General features: G+C 52.1%; 2 protein-coding genes across 4 annotated transcripts in view; one reads left to right on the top strand and one right to left on the bottom strand.

Moving 5' to 3' along the window:
- Positions 1–3,658, bottom strand: part of LOC113407126 (fibroblast growth factor receptor substrate 3-like) — a 28,452-nt gene extending 24,794 nt beyond the window's left edge. For both annotated transcript variants that reach the window (XM_029912307.1, XM_026655209.2), the window contains exon 1: positions 2,952–3,658. The gene's annotated coding sequence lies outside the window, so the exon portion shown is untranslated. The remainder of the gene's footprint in view (positions 1–2,951) is intronic.
- Positions 3,659–5,384: 1,726 nt separating this feature from the next.
- Positions 5,385–17,346, top strand: LOC113407125 (prickle-like protein 1-B). 2 transcript variants are annotated; one of them, XM_026655206.2, is made up of 8 exons: positions 5,385–7,943; positions 10,887–11,055; positions 12,914–13,021; positions 13,796–13,924; positions 14,225–14,293; positions 14,741–14,927; positions 15,203–15,523; positions 16,033–17,346. In XM_026655206.2, exons 1-8 carry the CDS (start codon positions 7,816–7,818, stop codon positions 16,578–16,580), a joined length of 1,659 nt encoding a protein of 552 aa, XP_026510991.1. In that variant the 5' UTR covers positions 5,385–7,815; the 3' UTR covers positions 16,581–17,346. The 2 variants fall into 2 exon arrangements, with proteins under 2 accessions (XP_026510991.1, XP_026510990.1); XM_026655205.2 differs by having other exon boundaries at positions 5,386–7,943; positions 14,090–14,293.
- Positions 17,347–17,545: the final 199 nt, after the last annotated feature.

The raw sequence follows: 17,545 nt of genomic DNA, 5'->3' as shown, positions 1-17,545 counted from the left end.
AAGAATTTAATCCCGACCTCTGAGAGATCATGTGTGTTTATGTTTTAAACAGATTTGAACATGACTCAGACAAAATATCCTTGTCCACACCAGTCAGGGGAACTAATGTGAGACTTCTGCTGGCAACAGCAGTGATGGAAATTGCCTGTAGTTGGCATGCTTCTGATCCCCCAGTGACATTCACCCCCGCAGAGGGGGCCGTCTGAAGGCATATGTGCTACATGAGTCTTCAGAGTAGGGCATAATAAATCTGCAAAGCAGCTAATATGGTTCAAGACATACTACAGGGATGGTAGGGGGCTGCCTTGTGAGAGGGACAGTAGGGAGGCATTACTTACTAGGTCTGTACATCTGACAAATTACTTACATCTGTTATTCTTAAAGGTGCCACAGGACTCTCTGTTGCCTGTTAGCTATTTCTGTTTTGTCTATTAGCCTGTAACAATGCTATAGGCAGGAACTGCCTTTTGTGTTTTGTACAGCATTTGCCAACGGGGGCCCGGTTGCACTTGGAGCCTCCAGGCTCTTCTGGAGTACAAATAATAACAAACAGCACAGCGCTGTGAAAGGGTTGTGACTAAATGATTATATCTTCAGGGTTGTAGCACAGTTCCCTTAACGTGCTTAGAACACAGACTGGTTCTGTCTAGCGAGGCAGAATTTTTCGCGCTATGGTTGTGTTGTAATGTCTAGTCTTGTAGATGGGAGCTTAGGTGTGATTGAAATGCTTCCTTTTCTGTGTGAATAGACACAAATGACAGTGAGTGAATGAACAAGGAGAATGTAGAGGAGGCAGCAATTGTACAAATTGTGCGGAAAATACACAGAGAAAGTCAAGAAAGGCCCAGCAGCTCAACTGGACAAAGTCCATAACAGCAAGCAGTCGAGATAAAGCTGACACCAAACCCAAACACAGGAGATTAACTTTCACTGAGTACAAGTTGGTAGAATAGTTCCCTTTAGGACTCTGGTCTAGTTGAATGTGCCGGGGGATTGGAGCTCCTTTTAGAAAGCCATCCTGGGTGAATTGAGAGGGGTAGTATTCTTTGATACACACCTAGAGACTGGCATAGGTCTTTTTTTGTTGTTGTTTTTGACAGGTGGACAGCAAAGGAAATAAAATGCTATAGAACAGGAGTGAACAGATGTGATGACACATATAGGGTAGACTGGGGAGATCTCTTGCCGCCTCTGCTACTGACTGGCTGCGTGACGCTGGGCAAGTCACTTCACAGTCAGCAGCATCATTTGAGTTATTTGTGTTGCAGTAGTTCTTAGAGCCCCCAGCCCTTCTGCTAGGTGCAGTACAAACCAATAACACAAAGCCAATCTATGCCCCCAAAGACCTTCCAATGTAAGTATGAGACAACAGGTAATACAGCAAACAGAGGGGAACCCAAGGTATCAGTGAGACAATTATGATAAATGTGATTAACAGCAGTGAGGGCTCTCCAGCTGCCTAACCATTGTTCATGTCACTATTTTAGGCATCATGGCAGAACTGATTTTTTTAAGGAAGGAGTCTCTGCTCCGTGCCTCAGTTTCCCCATCCCTAAAAAAGGGGATAATTATCTTGACCTTCTTTCCTGAAACCTCAACAGAGTTTGCGATCTGTGTAGCATAATAATCATCACAGAGAGGAAAAGCAACACACCAGTGAAGCGGGGGGAACTAGGCAACAGATGGAGGGAAGGAGAGAGGCAGAGGATAGAGAGATGTGAGCAGCAGAGCAGCGCCCAGTTCTTTCCCCTGCAGAGTTAACAACAGTTTCCTCTCGCCTCCTGTACTCGTTTCCCTCCCTGCTCGCTGCCATTGGCTGCCTCTGTAGGTTTAAGCTAAAAAGCCTCCTAATTAGGCCCCCCCCCCCCCCCCCGCTCCCACACTGCCAGGCTCCTGGGCGGGGAGAGAAAAAAAAAAAAAAAACATCTCCCTGGTGTAGCCTGGGTGTTTTCCTTTCGCTTTGCTGCGCAACCTTTCCAGCCATTCTCCCTCTGCCTGCGGCCCTTTGAAGCAGGTGGAGAACTGGGTGACCAGCCATCCCAGTGTTATGGGGCTTTGTCTTGTATAAGCAACTATCCTCCCCCGCCCTGGGGAAAAAAAAGTGTCCGGATTTTTCACCCTTGTTTTCCGGTCACCCTAGCTGGGGAGCGACGGGAAAGGGACAGGAATACAAACCTCTTGGCGTCTGGGCGACGCAGATCTGCGCTCCGGCGCTGGAAGGAGGGGACCCCAGGAAGCGGCAGGTATGTGATCTGTTGCGGACGGTGCTGCTGTGATTCCCGGCAGGCAGGTCCTTTAGGGGTGGCATGCTTAGTGGTGCTGGGACAATTTGTACAGTGGGGGGCTGAGAGCCACTGAACCAAACAGAACTTTTTCACTTCCAGCTCACCCGTCTGCCTGTTTCTGAGTGGGACAGGAAACACCACTGCGACTGGCACTGATTATACCCCCTTGCCAGCAGGCAGGCCGAGCACAGAAGGGGCAGGGGTGGACAAAACACCGCCTTCTCTGCTCCCCAAGAGGTGGTGAAACAACAGGGGCCAGATATTCAACAGAGCTCAGTGACCACAATGGGGGCCAGGTCTATGTATTTGCAAAGAGCTCAGCTCTGATGTACCTTGCATGGTGTCAAGTATCAGGGGGAGGCTCTGATGTAGGCACTACTCGATTTTCAAAAGAGCCCAGACCGGTGGGCAAATCTGGCTGTAATTGTCACAGCCGGGAGAGGGCGTCACTGGGCGCTGAGTGCTTAAAATAGCTCCCCCTTCATCTAGGTGCCCAGGCGGGAAGGAAAATCTAGCCCTGGGTGTGAGAGGAATAGCACTGGGTGGGAAAAGACCGTTCCGTCTTGCAGGGATTTTGGTATTTTGAACATTTGCTTTCATTCGGAATGAAAACTAAAAATTTTGAAATATTCCACCCAAGGGAAGTGAGCCCTGGCTCAAGTCTACCTGGTGGGCTGTCTTGGAGCCTGGGGGTCCTTCTTCCAATCCCGACCACCTCGTGGAATGCAGATCTTGAAAGATCCTGAGCCCAAGGCAGTCCACCCCGTGGGCTGCCCCATAGTCACAGCCTAGGTTCCCCGAGGCAGGTTGCCGAGAAGCCAGGTGAGAAAGCAGGGATGTGTCGAAACTTAGTCGAAATCGTTCCACGTCCATGGAACATTTTGATGAAACAGCAAATGCTGATTTAAAAAAAAAAAAAGTTTCATTTGAATTTTTCTGACCAGCATCAGCTGACACCTGTTTGCACGTTGCTATGGATTCGGGGCTGCCAACCTGGATTCTTTCAGCAGCACTCAACTCAGCTTAGAAAAGAAAAGAAAAGAAAAAAGAGGGATGTATCTGCAGATTGCTCAGCACAGCTACTACCAAACCTCTTGTTATAATGAATCACAGGTATCTCCCCTAGAGCGTTTAGTATAGTAGGCAGGTTACAGTATATGGTGAAAATTGAGTATAAATCTGTATATTCAAAAGTGGCCTGAGATTTTGGGTGCCCAGCTTGAGACACCAATGGCCTGATTCCCAGCGTGCCGAGTAACTGCGGCTCCTGCTGACGTTCGGGGTGCTTAGCACTTCAGCAAATCAGACCCCAGCTGCCTCATGTTGGGCAGCCCAAAATTAGTGGACATGTTTGAAAATGCGGGCTGTAGTGAGAATGCAGTATATGTAAGCCCCGTCGTTTTCAGTTTACCGAAAAATTCCCGGGTTTTACAAAAAGTATTATTCATCTTTTTTGGATTTTCACTCTACTTTTGTATCATTCAAATATATAAAAAATAACTTGTTTTATTAGGAAAATACCATACAGGGCATGAAATATATGTGTTATGATAGTACATTAGTATTAGTCTGTGTGTATATGCAAAGTTGCCTGTTGAAATAAGGTTATGTATTAGTCTAGAACAGGAGTGGGCAAACTATGGCCCACGGGCCGAATCCAGCCCGTCAGGGCTTTGGATCTGACCCGCAAGATTGCCACCCTCGTGGCACTGCGGGCCCCACGCCGCTGCTGGAAGCAGCTGGCACCACGTCCCTGCGGCCCCTGAGGGAAGCGGGGGGCAGAGGGCTCCGTGCGCTGCCCATGCCTCCAGGCACCACCCCTGCCGCTCCCATTGGCCAGGAACAGGGAACTGTGGCAGGGACCCTGCCTTAGCCCTGCTGTGCGCCACTGCCACTCCGGAGCCACTCCAGGTAAGCCGAACCCCTACTGCACCCCACACCCCAATCTCCTGATGCACCCCAACCCCCTGTCCTGAGCCCCCTTCTACACTCCACACTCCTCCTGCGCCCCGACCCCCTGCCCTGAGCCCCTTCCTGCACACTGCACCCCCTCCCACACCCCACACTCCCTCCCACACCTCAACCCCCTGCCCCAGCCCAACATTCATGGCCCTGCATGCAATTTCCCCACCCAGATGTGGCCCTCAGGCCAAAAAGTTTGCCCACTCATGGTCTAGAAGATACACACAATAAACAAACAGGCATGCACGCAAGCTCTGAAGTGCGTGTGCATCTGAACATACTGATGAATCTCATGCCCACCACGTACACAGTTCAAGCTGTTAGCAGATAACGGTTTAAAGATCTGACACACACTAAAATGGGAAGAAAATGAAAATCTATATCAGAATACATTTCAGAACACAAGGAAGTATTCGAAAGGTTTTAAAAAACAGGAGAAAAGGATGAAGTTGAGTGTACAGTATGCGCTGCAAATGGTGTGGCCCAATTATTAAATGTAAATATTTATAGGTTATTAGTTCTAAGTCTACAACAGTAAACTGTTTATTCAAATGCAAAGTTTTATTTGGGGATTAGAGAGCTATTGTTTTCTTAAACTCAGAGGTGGCATTGTGTTTTGAGTTCTGTTTTAGTTCTGCAGCAAACCACATTGATGAATGGAATTCAAAACATGAATCTACTGGATACTTTTCCCCCTGTCTTTCCATACACCAAAATAAACCCAAATATTTACCCAGAAAAAAATTAATATTTTTGCACTGATTTTCACCTGTTTTTGTTCTTGTGATAACAAACACTGATAAATGCCCAGGAAAAATTAAATAACATAAAAACTGAAATTGAAGGGCCCTAAGATTATGGTGTGCACAGAAAGAGAGTGATGAAAGACGAAGGTAAATCCTTATCACTTTAGTCTTAAACTGCATTTGGAACCAAGGAAGGAGTAGGTTACATTGAGCGTGACTTGAAAGTTAACGTTATGGTCTTGGCATAAGAGAGATGGAAGGTAGCATTCGTGGCCCATGGGGAGCTAATGTAGGAAAGCAAGATACAATTTCACATTCATTTACTGCTTTTCATGTGAGGATCTCAAAGCACTTCACAAAGGTTCATGTAACTATTGTTATGCCCATTTTACAGCTAGGAAAACAGACTCCAAAGGGGGAAGTTCCCAGGGTCACACAGCAGGTCAGAGCCAGGAACAGACCTTAGGAGGCCGGCCTCACCATTTTGGGTTCCAAGCACTAAGGGCAAATTCAGGCCTGGTGTAAGCAGGAGAAACTCAATGGTGGAGCTGCAGCTACTCACAGCAGCTCTGAATTGGGGACCTCACTGTTGAAAAGCCCCAGTGAGGAGTGTGTGTGGAGACAACAAGGTACTCTCCCAAGGGATCCCATGAGACGCCCAGCACCTCAAGTTCATGGCTAATCTAGTCTGCAAAGGAATAAGCCTGCCAGCAAAGAGAACGACCTTGCACCAGAGGGGCGAGCCGGACAAGGTCATTAAATCCTCTTTCGCATGGATGAGCAAGCACCAAGGCCAGTGATTAATGGGGCTGCCTTCAGAGCGGGGTAGGGGACAGGACAGGAGAGAGCCAAGGACCTGGGGAAGGAAGGACTGAGCCAACAAACTAAGGAGGGGGAAGGAGCTGAAGAGAAACAAAGGAGATGAACCTGTGGGAGCTGCCCGGCTCCGCCTAGGGAGGTGCTAGCTATTGTCATTCCCTGCTAATTGTGGGGAATTGTCCGCAACTCAGCTGGCAGCTGGCCAGATTGATTAGTCACATAAAACCCAAACACAGGGTAGGACTCCAGGGGCTGGATTAATCTCCATCCTAACCCTCCCTGACCGCCTTACTCCAGCCAGGGATACCACCCTGTTATTCCTCTCTAAGCACCATTTACCGCTCTGATGGAAGGTCCCATCCTGCCAGCCCTGAAGTCCGAGGTCTGTACAGCCCAGGCAGCGCCAATGCCAGCTCCTCTTATGTTACCTTCACCCCTGATCTGGATCATGGTGGCCAGGGTGCAGAGCCTGGGGAGTTTGCTATTTGGAAGGCCCTGGTTGGAAATCAAGGGGAAAAGCTGTTCCTGAAACTCTACGGAATTGTTATTTGTGTTTCAGTAGCACTTAGAGGACCCAATCAAGTTCAAGCCCCATTGTGCTAAACACTGTAAAGAAACATAGTAAGGCACAGACCCTGTGCAAAGCTTATAGACAAGACAGACAAAACGTGTGAAAAAGGAAGCATTATCACCATTTTACAGATAGGAAAACAGAAGCACAGAGGATGGCCCTGATCCTCTAGGCCAGTGAGACTCAAGACCTCGGTGGTTCAGGAGCCAAATTAGTGATCAACATTACCCAAAAGAGCCACAGTCGTGTGAATTCATGGTTTCATTTACTAGCTATACACATGCATATATATTAGTCTCACAGCAAAATGACTGATCAAGTATTCTACAATTGGTTAATAACCTAGTAAAAGCATCCTGTTTAGTTAATAATTAAAATCACATGTTTTAATATCACATGCTGCAGAGATCCACAGGAGCCACATTAAAGAGCCACTTGCAGCTCCCGAGCCTCAGTCTGAGTATCTCTGCTCTAGGTATTTAGGTGCCCTTAACATTTTCAAAACTGCTGCTCAGCTATCGCCTAACCCCGTAGGTGCCCAAATCCCCTAAACCCCTGCTGGACAGCATTCACAAAGCCCTGACGCTGCCCTGCAGCAAACCAGCCATTTGGACCCCTGGAAGTCCTGAAGCAGGATTCTCAAACCAGGCATGTATCAGAGGGGTAGCCGTGTTAGTCAAACATGGCAACTTCAAACCAGGCAAGGGAATTCCTATCTTGCTGGGGAGCCTGATCCTCTAGGTGTGCACTGAACACACCTACGACGTGCTACCTGTCAGACCCCACAGTGGAAGGACTGGATGCAGGCCACTGGTAGGACAGCACATGCAAAAGAGAGTTGGTGGCAGAGGAAAAGAAGGACAAATAGGAGAGGTACTGAGTGTGAGCCGAGTGGAAGGAGGCACCAATCTCTGGCCCAACAGCTCAGGACACCAAGTTAGCCATTTAGGCTCCCAAATCCCGCACCTCTCCCCAGCATTTCACTTCTGGCTACCATAGGCAGCTCCTCACTCAGCTTGTGGGCTTCTGAGGATCCCTTGCTTAGGTGCCTAATTCTGCCCTAGGGCTGCCACCGCCAAGATACAAAAAAAACCCTCCAAAAACCCCAAAAAGCAGCCACTGGCCACCCTACCACCACCAAAAAAGGCCCTAGTGCCGCTGGTGAGCTTGGGGTCCATCCTGCTTCCCAGAGCCTTCAAGGGAGTCCCCCTACCCTATTCTCCCCATACGTTGTATGGGGAGCTTGGGCACCGAGGGCTGAGACCGCTAGACAGCATGGCACCTAGGGGCCAGGCTAGGTGTTGCAATGCTGAGCAGAAAATCTGGGCCAAAGTGGTTTGCCCAAGGCCACGGCAGTCAGTGGCAGAGCCAGGAATAGAGTCCAGATCTCCTCAATCCCAGCCCAGGGAAAGGCTTCTGTCCTCTGAGGCGCATGCACCGGAGACGGAGCTCTGAAGTGCAAAGCTCTCCCTTGCTGGCATTGCAACACCAGCGCCGTCACATAGCGAGGCCAGGCCAGCCAGTCGGGGGTGCCATTTGGTCGACAAAATGCAGAGATTGGTCAGGCAAGTTTGTATCTTTTCCCTCTTTTTTCCCCCGGCGGTAATTGTGGTCTCTCTGGCGGAACCACAGATCTCCCGTCCCTCCTCCAAGTTTGCAGTGAATTCTAGAGCCTGCCACTTGCTGCTCCCTTCCTGGGCTGGGTGCTGGGAACAAGGCAATCAGTCCTTTTTGGTTTTTCCTCCTGTTCATCGGCCAATCTGCTAAGTTAATTATTGACCCAGGCACCCAACAGAGAAACCTGAGCTCCCTGTGCTAATGACCTCGGCGGAGCGGTCTCAGGCCTGGAGAGGCGTGTGGATGAGACTCAGAAAAAGAGCCGTTAACTCATTAAAACCAAGAATTCCAAAAAGCTGCACCGATGGCTGGATTGAAAAGCCCCAGTGCACCCCTTGAGATCTCCGTACAATGCTCGCTCTGCTCTGAAGTTACTTTCCTGACCCTAGGCACAGATGGAGCGCTCAGAATTCCAGGCTCTTCTGAATGGAGTCACAACAGAGGGGTGGGGGGATCTATTTCACATGCCTTCTGTAAGACTGATCCTACCCTGCGGATGATATTTCTGTGCCTTAGAAAGGTGCAGGTTATCCTGGGATGTGGGAGACAGGGTAGGAGAGCATGTTGCAGACACACACATTGGAGTGTGATGTATGTTGGAGTAGCATCTGTATTGTGGAAGGGAGTGTGTTCCACCTGGGGCGGTGGGATAGTGTAGCAAAGGGGCAGGCTGAAATGGCATTGCAGATGGGTACACATTGGTTACAAGACAGATGCCAAAGGGATGTTGCAGAAGGGGATAGAGAACAAGATAAGAACAGCCATGCTGGGTCATACCAGTGGCCCATTTAGCCCAGTATCCTGTTGTCCAACAGCAGCCAATGTCCGGTGCTTCAGAGAGAATGATCAGAACAGACCATCATTGAGGGATCCATTCCCTGTCGTCCACTCCCAGCCTCTGGCAGTCAGAGGCTAAGGACACCCAGAGCATGGGATTGCATCCTTGGTCACCTTGACTAATAGCCACTGATGGACCGATCCTCCATGAACTTAGCTAAATCTTTTTTGAACGCCGTTATCATTCCGGTCTTCACAACATCCCCTGGCAACGAGTTCCACAGGTTGACTGTTTATTGGATAGCTTGTTGGAAATGTCCTGGGAGCACAGAGACGTGTGCATGCTGGAGAGGGGTATACGTCGGGAGTATAGACGGGTCTGCCCAATGCAGAGGGGTGCACATGGAGAACGCGTTAGGATCGTGGGGTGCTGCAGAGGTACATATGTGCAACTCGAGCACAGTTCACTGGAGTTGGGAGCAGAGTGTGCTGGCTTTGAAAGTTACAGTGTGACTCCGGTCTATTAGCCAAGTAAAGGGAGTTAAGATGGCCCCTGACACAAAGCATAAGTTACAGCAGCTTAGATGCCTTCTCTGACTTGGGCCTGAGGAGTGAACTGATGCCGGTGAGACTTCTCACAGCAGCTCCCTTTGTCTGTCCAGCTCTGGACTCTCGCCCAGTGGCATGACTGGCTTGATGCAGCGTGGATCAAGGAATGCCTTACAACCCCCACGTGCTGCAATCTGTGTCATATGGCTCGTAAATTCCTCTGCTCGTTCCCCCGGCAGTGCTGCTGATCAGTCATGACCCTGCAAACCCACCACCTCTGCTCTTCCTCAGCATCAGCCCCGGTCTCCGGGGTTTCTCTCTGCTCAGCACTAGGACAGGAAAGCCAGCCGCAGAGCGTCGGCCTCTGGGAAGGCATCCAAGGAACTGCAGGAGTTGAACGAGCCATCGCATTGACATCTTGGCTTTGTTTTGGAAACGGAAGCGCGGAAGGAAGCCAGCGGTGGAACAGAGACGCAGGGGGGGATGGGACTGGTTTCCACAGTGTAACCATTAGCCAGGAGAGGTGCCCGGCGTCCGCTGGGTGAGGTGGCTGCTTGGGCTAGAGGGAAGGTTGATTAATAACAGATCTGTGGGGGGCTCACAGGGAAAAATAATCGTTTTCCACTGAACTGGAATAGACAGATTAAAGCTGCTTCCTGCTGCTGCACTGAGTGACAGGATGCTAAATCATGGGATAACTATGGGAGCATAGGGCTCTCACCAGCTGGGGAACTCTCCCCTACTTGGCCTATATGCACCACAGAGCCAGAGTCCATTCCAGCTGGGTACAGAAATCCAATTCAGGTTCCCTCCCACCTCAGGGGCCTCTCTCAGGGTCTGTCTGACTGTCACGGCTGCCTTTTAATTCCTTCCAGCCATGGCTCTGCACGGAATCCAGGCCCCGTGCTTTTCAAAGCAACATGCGCCCTTCCAGGGTCATTAGTTGAGCCAGAGAGCTCCTGTTATCTCCAGCTAACTTTCCAAGGTCTCTCTGAATAATCCTTCCTTCAGCTGAAAAACTCCCCTTTCTTTTTTGCCTTTCACTAAAGGCTCTTGAGACGTGTGAAGTTCAGTATGCCCCCGCATTGCTTTGCCTGCTACTGAAATGCAGCTACCTCTGGGGTGGAACTGCTCATCCCCCCCGGTAAAGACGGAAGGTCCTCTGCTCTCTTTTGATGCCATATGTATATACAGTAAGCTCCATATCAGTTCTGTAAGGCAGTAAACGTACATCACTAAGCACACATTATACAGGTTCTACATAGCCACTCAAGTGTTCTGTATGGGTCAAGGCACCAGACCAATTCTGCAATGCTACCAGGCACTATATAGGTTCCGTATGGGAAAAGAATCCAGGCACCATGTAGGTAAATGTCCCATGTAGACCCCACAAGAGTTCTGGTTCCAAATAGGTTTTGTTTGACCAGTTGGGCCTGGTCTGAATAGAGGCACCATAACAAGATTTCAGGTCCCACCTGAAAGCCCTCCAAGCAGCACATGCAGAGGCACCAGCCTGCCCCATTAACAGCCCTGTCCCGTCTCACTTTAGCTTTGTTTCAGTTCTCGCTTCCTGCTGATGTCCCGGCCGAGCCCTACATGGCCCCGGAGAGACAAACCTCCCTGCAGTGGGACACTCACTGGCCTCGCACCCACCTCCTCTTCGGACAGTGACTCCGGCTGCGCCCTGGAAGAGTACCTGGAACGCGCAGCAGACGCTGCCCCAGCAGAGGTAGGCAGGATTCCTTCTTCGGCCCAGCGTAGCTACTGCTTTCCCTCCGACCAGTGTCCTGCGAGATGGTATCAGGGGGCTGAGACTTTCCCCTAGAATCTGAGCATGGGCTACTGCACATGCTGAGCAGGCCACCTTTGCTGCGCCTCCCTCAATGAAGCATGTCCCTTCTCTGTTGCGCGCACCTCCTGTCCCCGCTGGGACGCTGTTGTCACTGTATCTGGGAGCCATCCTGTCACTTACCCCACAATCAGCTCTGCCACTACTGTGCCCCCCCCACTCATCCTACTCCCGTGCAAGCCCTACAGTGGCTCACGCCCAGTGGCAGGCAAGAGGGGAGAGGGCTGTGATTGGTCCCGTTTAAACCTCCCATTGCATCACGGCGTCACTCGATTGGCTTCCCTGGAGTGACCCCACAGATCCCCACAGCGCAGAGGACAGAGCATGGCTAGGGCTATGTTAGTGGGGTGCAGTCTTGCTGGGCTTCTTTAGGGGCTTGTGTCAGTGGGCACCTGCAAATACAAGGTGGGGGATAGTGCTGAGGGGGACTATGCCAACTGCTCTCCGACAGCCCTGCCAAGGCGTTTATTTCAGGCCTGGGTTTCTCCGGCAAGCAGGCTGCTAACATGAAAGAAACAAAACTTCCAGGCACAGCCTGAGACAATCCAACTCCCTTTATCTGGGACCCAGCTCAGGTCCACGGCAGGCCCAGATCTGCATTCTCCTTTCACCTGTGAGAGATTAACCCAGCAATGGAGCTTTAATAGCCTTGTTGCCACTTAAAGCAGGCCAAAGAATGAACCTCAGGTGTGCTTAGGAGCAAGAGTCCCATGCTGCTTTGCAGTTAAACTAATTTTTTTTTTTTTAACTAAGCAATAACGTTAGACCAGTGGCTCTCAACCTTTCCAGACGACTGTACCCTTTTCAGGAGTCTGATTGGTCTTACCTACCCCCAAGTTTCACCTCACTTAAAAACTACTTGCTTACAAAACCAGACAAAGGTGGCTAAACACACTAGTACTGAAAAATTGCTGACAGTCTCATTTTTACCATATACTTATAAATCAATTGGAATGTAAATATTGCACTTACATTTCAGGGCACAGCAGAAAGAGCAGCATAAACAAATCATTGTATGAAATTTTAGTTTGTACTGATTTCGCTGGTGCTTTTTATGTAGCCTGTTGTAAAATGAGGCAACTATCTAGATTAGTTGATGTATCCCCTGGAAGACCTCTGCGTACCCCGGGGTTAAGAACCGTTGCTTTAGAAAACTGCTGCAGCAGATAGTGTAGGAACAGTAACCACAAAATGTGTTCAGACAGTATAACACAACGTTCCTACCGAAAAAGGTGGGGGATAGTGACAAAAAGGAACAAACGAACAATCTCTAATCAGATCTTGTTGAGGCAGCTGGAAAGGACAAGGGGACAAGGAACTTAGAAAATAACCTAAGTAGACATATACACCAAAAGAGGGAAATAGAGAAGGATTGGAATGATAACCAATATGAGGTAAGGGTATAATTAGCCTAAGAAATCATAGGGGAAGTACGAGCATCTGCAGAGTGGACGCAGGTTGACAGCAACCGTCTGCAGCTGTTGGTAACTGTCTGCCTGGCTGGGTTTGTGCTGTCTTTACTAACTGTTAAATCAATGTGTCCACTCGGAGCTGATCTATCCGAGGCTGGTTATTGAGCTAATCCGGACTCGAGAGAGCCCCTCTCACTAAACGGATCATCACCGTTAACATTTGTATCAATTATTGGGGATCGATTGTTGACCAATTATTAATCCTTGATTTGTCAGTATTAACACCCTGGAAATCTTTTCACGTCTCTCCTGTGTGAATTCCCCAGGTATCTTCGTGCTTCGAGGCTCCCTCAGCGGACAGGGTGCCTGCTGCCACCAGGAGCCAGCTCCGCATCAAATCTCTCCTTCAGCAGCTGCCCCCGCAGGACTGCAATGTAAGATGGGCCGTGACTTTCCCATGGGGATTCTTTGTGCTGGCTATGGCTCATGCATCCATCACTCCACAGCATGAGCCAATCTCGTTCTTCCACACCCCATAGGCTTTGCCACCCTCTGCTACTCCGGCCTTAGCTCCCTCTCCCTTATCATCCTATGCACCTCCATCCTGTCCTGGAGCAACCCATTACTTCAGTCCTCCCACTCCAAAGACAACTTTGATGCTTCTCAATCCTGCTTTGCAGCCTCACTGCCCCTCCCCCCAGTATTCCAGTTCTGTGGTCCCCCATATTCCCCAGTATTCCAGTTCTGTGGTCCCCCATATTCTGCTCTGCCAATGCCTCTTATCCCTGGTCTGCTGCTGCCCCTGCTATTCGCAGTCCTGGCTCTCTTGAGCAGAAGCCAGTGATGCCAAATTCTGCATTGGCTCTGCAATGTGGACACGTGCCCATAGCAGCCAAAGCTGTGACCTCTCCAACCAGGGGAGCATGGCATCACCCTGGCCCCCAGCTTCCCAACTGCTGTGCCGCTTGGCTTAGTTCCTCCACTCCTGATTGGCCAGCCAGCCTTTTGGGTTTTTTTAATTTATTATTTTTTGCTCGGCCACATGGGCTCCCGACTCCAACCAAACTCCTGGCACTTGTGCCTACGCTCCGATGCGATGCCCATCGCCACAGCATCCAAGCACTTCTTCCACATGTGAGCACTGGGTTGCAGGGGTGAAACCCCCAATGCTCCTGCTGCTGTGATGCCATCTTCTGGTTCCTTTCCAGGACAGGTACTGCCCTGGCCTTGGGGAGGAGGAGAGGAGACAACTGCAAGCGTTCAGTGCCCGTCGCAGGCAGGAGTCACTGGGGCAGGGATTTGCATGCCTTGTGCCCTCTGCCCACCTTTGTGAAAAGGTAAGACGTTGCCATGCCCATTCCAACCTCCTTTGTTTCCAGGACATGCCAGGCTGTAGCCTGGGGCCCATCAGCACCTGCAGCTATGCCCCTTTCCCCTTTGACTGGCCAGCTCACAGGTCCCGGGACGATTCTCAGGGCTGATGATATCCATTTGCCTTGCAGTGCGGCAGGAGGTTGAACACAGGGGACCTGGGGGTTTTTGCATCCAGGCTGGGGGACCGGTCCTGCTGGCATCCCTCCTGCTTTGTCTGCCACTCCTGCCACCAGCCTCTGGTTGACCTGATCTACTTCCACCAGGATGGGAAGCTCTACTGCGGCCGACACCACGCGGAGTTCTTCCGGCCACGCTGCGCCGCATGCGATCAGGTAGGCACACAAGCAACTGCGCAGGCACCGGGGGCTGCGTGTGACTGTGTCCCACTTTGAAGTCACCGGAACTGCTATGCAACGCTAGGCCTCGGCTCCATTTAGTCCGGTATCCCCGCCATACTGCACCAGCCCATTGGTCCATCTACTCCTGCATCCTGGCTCCAGCCAATGATGCTCAGAGGAAGCTGAAGATGCCCAGTTGTACAATGCTGTCCATGGTGTGTACAGAGGTAGCGGGGGTTCCTTCCTGACCCCTGCAACAACCCACCTATGCCCTGAAGCATGAAGTTTGATCATCCCCATTTTAGCATCAGAAATAAGCTCAAATCCCCCAAAATTTGCAGGAGGAGGGGTTACAACCCAGATCCAAATGCTACCAGCTTCGGGGCTCCATCTCCACCTTTGGTGTCCAGCTGAGGTCTCCCTTGTGCCTTCTCTCGCCAGCTGATCTTCACAGACGAGTGCACAGAGGCCGAGGGCAGGCGCTGGCACACGGAGCACTTCTGCTGCCTGGAGTGCGACCTGCCTCTTGGGGGGCAGAGGTATGTCATGAAGGGCGGCAGACCCTGCTGCTGCAGCTGCTTCGAGAGCCTCTACGCGGAGCTCTGCCAGGCCTGCGGCGAACTCATCGGTAGGTAGCAGGCAAACCATGCACGGCTCTGAGCTCGGTGATCACACCAGGCATCGGGGGGTGGGGGGGGGGGGGTGCAGAGTAGGCTGAAGGGTTCTGCGGGCAGCTCAGAGCAGCCAGAGTGCCAGAGCGGAGGGATTAGAATGAATGGGAAGCAGTGGGCCTGGGATGGCCCAGCTGAGGCCTCACTGGGAGAGGACGGGCACCACCTTGAGCAAAAGCCTCCTATCCTTCTAACGGCTCTGTGTGCTGTCGCTCACTGTGCTGTGCCTCAGGTGTCGACAGCGAGCAGGCCACTCACCAAGGCCGGCACTGGCATGCCCGGGCCTCTTGCTTCTGCTGCAGCCTCTGCCAGAAACCGCTGCTAGGACAGCCGGTCACGTCCCATCACAGCCTCCTCTACTGCTCCGAGGCCTGCAGCTTGGAGAAGGCAGCGGCGTCCTCCACAGCCTCGGACTCGTCCGACTCCGCCTTTGTCTCGGCTCCATCTCCCGACTCGACGCCCGTCTCCAGGGCCAGCAGCGAGGGCGGCAGGAATGCCCCTCCGGCTCCAACAATGGGTGGCGATTCCTGTCAACAGAGGGCAGAGGCGGAGGGTACAGTCACGTGCGATCCCCTTTCAAAAGCGGGGAGGGGGGGAAATTGGGGGCAAGGAGAACTTTGATCCCGAACAGCCAGGACAGGGAATCCACAGAATTTTCCCTTAGCAGCTAGAGGCCAGGGCATGTCCTCCTGCCAGCACATAGTGTCAGGGCTGGCTTGAGTGTAGCATCATTCTCCTCTTGCTCACATCAGTGAAGTCACTGGGAGGTTGCATGATCAGCAGGATCAGAATCAGGCCCATAGGCTCTACCACGACAGACCAGCCTGTCAGGCCTCAGGAACATCTCCAGCGGTGGCCAACAGCTGATACCACAGGGTAAGACATAGGGTGGGGAAAATTCTGCCCTGATTTATGCAGCTCCATCGGCTTCCATGTACATGTCAAGGCAGAACTCGGCTTGGGCTCCAGCATTGTACGGCAGTGGTCATCAAGCGGGGGTGGGGGGCATGGTGGTGAGAGGCACATTCAGATCCTTTTCTTTCGCCTTCTCCCCTCTTTCAGAGATGGAGGACTCCCCTGATCAAGCCTCCACGCGCCCCGCATTCAGAAGCCAGGATGGCCATGGGACAGCAGTTAAGGAGAGGAGTAAGGGAATTCCCTGCCCCAATGCACTGGCACAAGCAGCTGCCGCTCCCCCGGGGCAGGAACGATCCTCCACCACCCTGCCCAGTGAACTGGGTCTGAATGGACCAGGGGCCTTGGGCGACCAGCTCCCAGGGAGGCTCAGGCCTCAGCCAGGCGGTGGAGCCCTGCACTTTAGAATCGGTTCATCCACCGACCCCAGTATGGCTGCACGACAGAGCCCGGGCCCATCGCTCACGGACGCCCGCCCACCGGACGTCATGGAGGAAGAAGATTCCTGGTGCCCGACCTGCTCTTCCTCCTCGGACTCAGACTCGGAGCAGGAGGGCTTCTTCTTCGGGAAACCGATCCCGAAGGCTGGGCCGGCCCTCCCTGGCAGGGAACGGAGTGGCCTTGGCAGGGCGGCAGGAAGGAGCAAGCACTTGGCCAGGCTGCGAGGAAGCCGCAAACACTGCAGCATTTCCTAGCAGGGGGAAGGCTGGGCAAAGAGCAAGGGCTCCCCAGGCAGCATGGAAAGGACAGAAAGGGGGTGGACGGCGGGAGGAAGAACTTGTTACTTAGCCAAGTGTATTTAACCAGAGGGTCCCCCCCAGCAGACAAGCCAGGGGACGAGAAGTAGCCCCATGATGAAAAACAGGTACAGCACGCTGGGGAGGGGAAGGCAGACAGCCCTCGGGGGGCACAGACATCCCCTCTCTGACCTCACACCCAGACATGGGAAAAGACAAACCAGCCAGCCCTGTTTGTTCTCCAGAGCCCGTTTTACTGTGAAACTCAGGGTGGGGTTGTTTACACAGCAAGGCTGCCTACAATCCAAATCTCTCCACTGCCCCATCGTAGGTTTTCGCAAGCACTGGAGATCTCAGAAGGGCAGGACACACGCGGCAGAGTTTGGCTGCTCCGCCGAAGGGGAACTCTTGCTCTCAGGACCTCCGGGCTGAGAATCCCGTTCAGACGGGGTGGCCTGGCCCCTTTCGCCAGCCCACCGGGACCGATTGAAGATGGACACCGGATCCTTCAGCTCAGGGCCGAGTGCAGCTTTCTCACCCGCAGTGAAAGCTCGGAAGGAGGATGACTGGACTTTGGAGAGGGAAGGAGGGTTTTGAAATCCCAGAACCAAACTGTAAGCAGCGAAGCGCCCCCAGGCCGGGGGTGGTGAGGGGCAGACTGTGAATGTGCCGGGGGATTCCAGAGATCAGTTCCTAAACTTCACCAATAAAGCTCAGCACAGACCTGAAAGGGGTTGGTGTGTGGATAAGAGAAGCAGGTCCCGGGTGGGACATGCTCTGCCACCTGCCTGACTGCTTCCTGCAGGAGGAAGGAGGAAAGGGCCTCACTGCATTACAGGGCATCCAGCAGGGACGGCTCCAGGCACCAGTGCAGCAAGCGTGTGCCTGGGGCGGCAAGCCGCGGGGGGTGGCCTGCCGGTCGC

The sequence above is a fragment of the Terrapene carolina genome, unplaced genomic scaffold, assembly GCF_002925995.2.
Source record: "Terrapene carolina triunguis isolate 2854851 unplaced genomic scaffold, T_m_triunguis-2.0 Scaffold198, whole genome shotgun sequence".
NCBI lineage: Eukaryota > Metazoa > Chordata > Testudines > Emydidae > Terrapene > Terrapene triunguis.
Note: the sequence above shows the minus strand (reverse complement) of the source record. Positions and strands in the feature narration are given on the sequence as shown.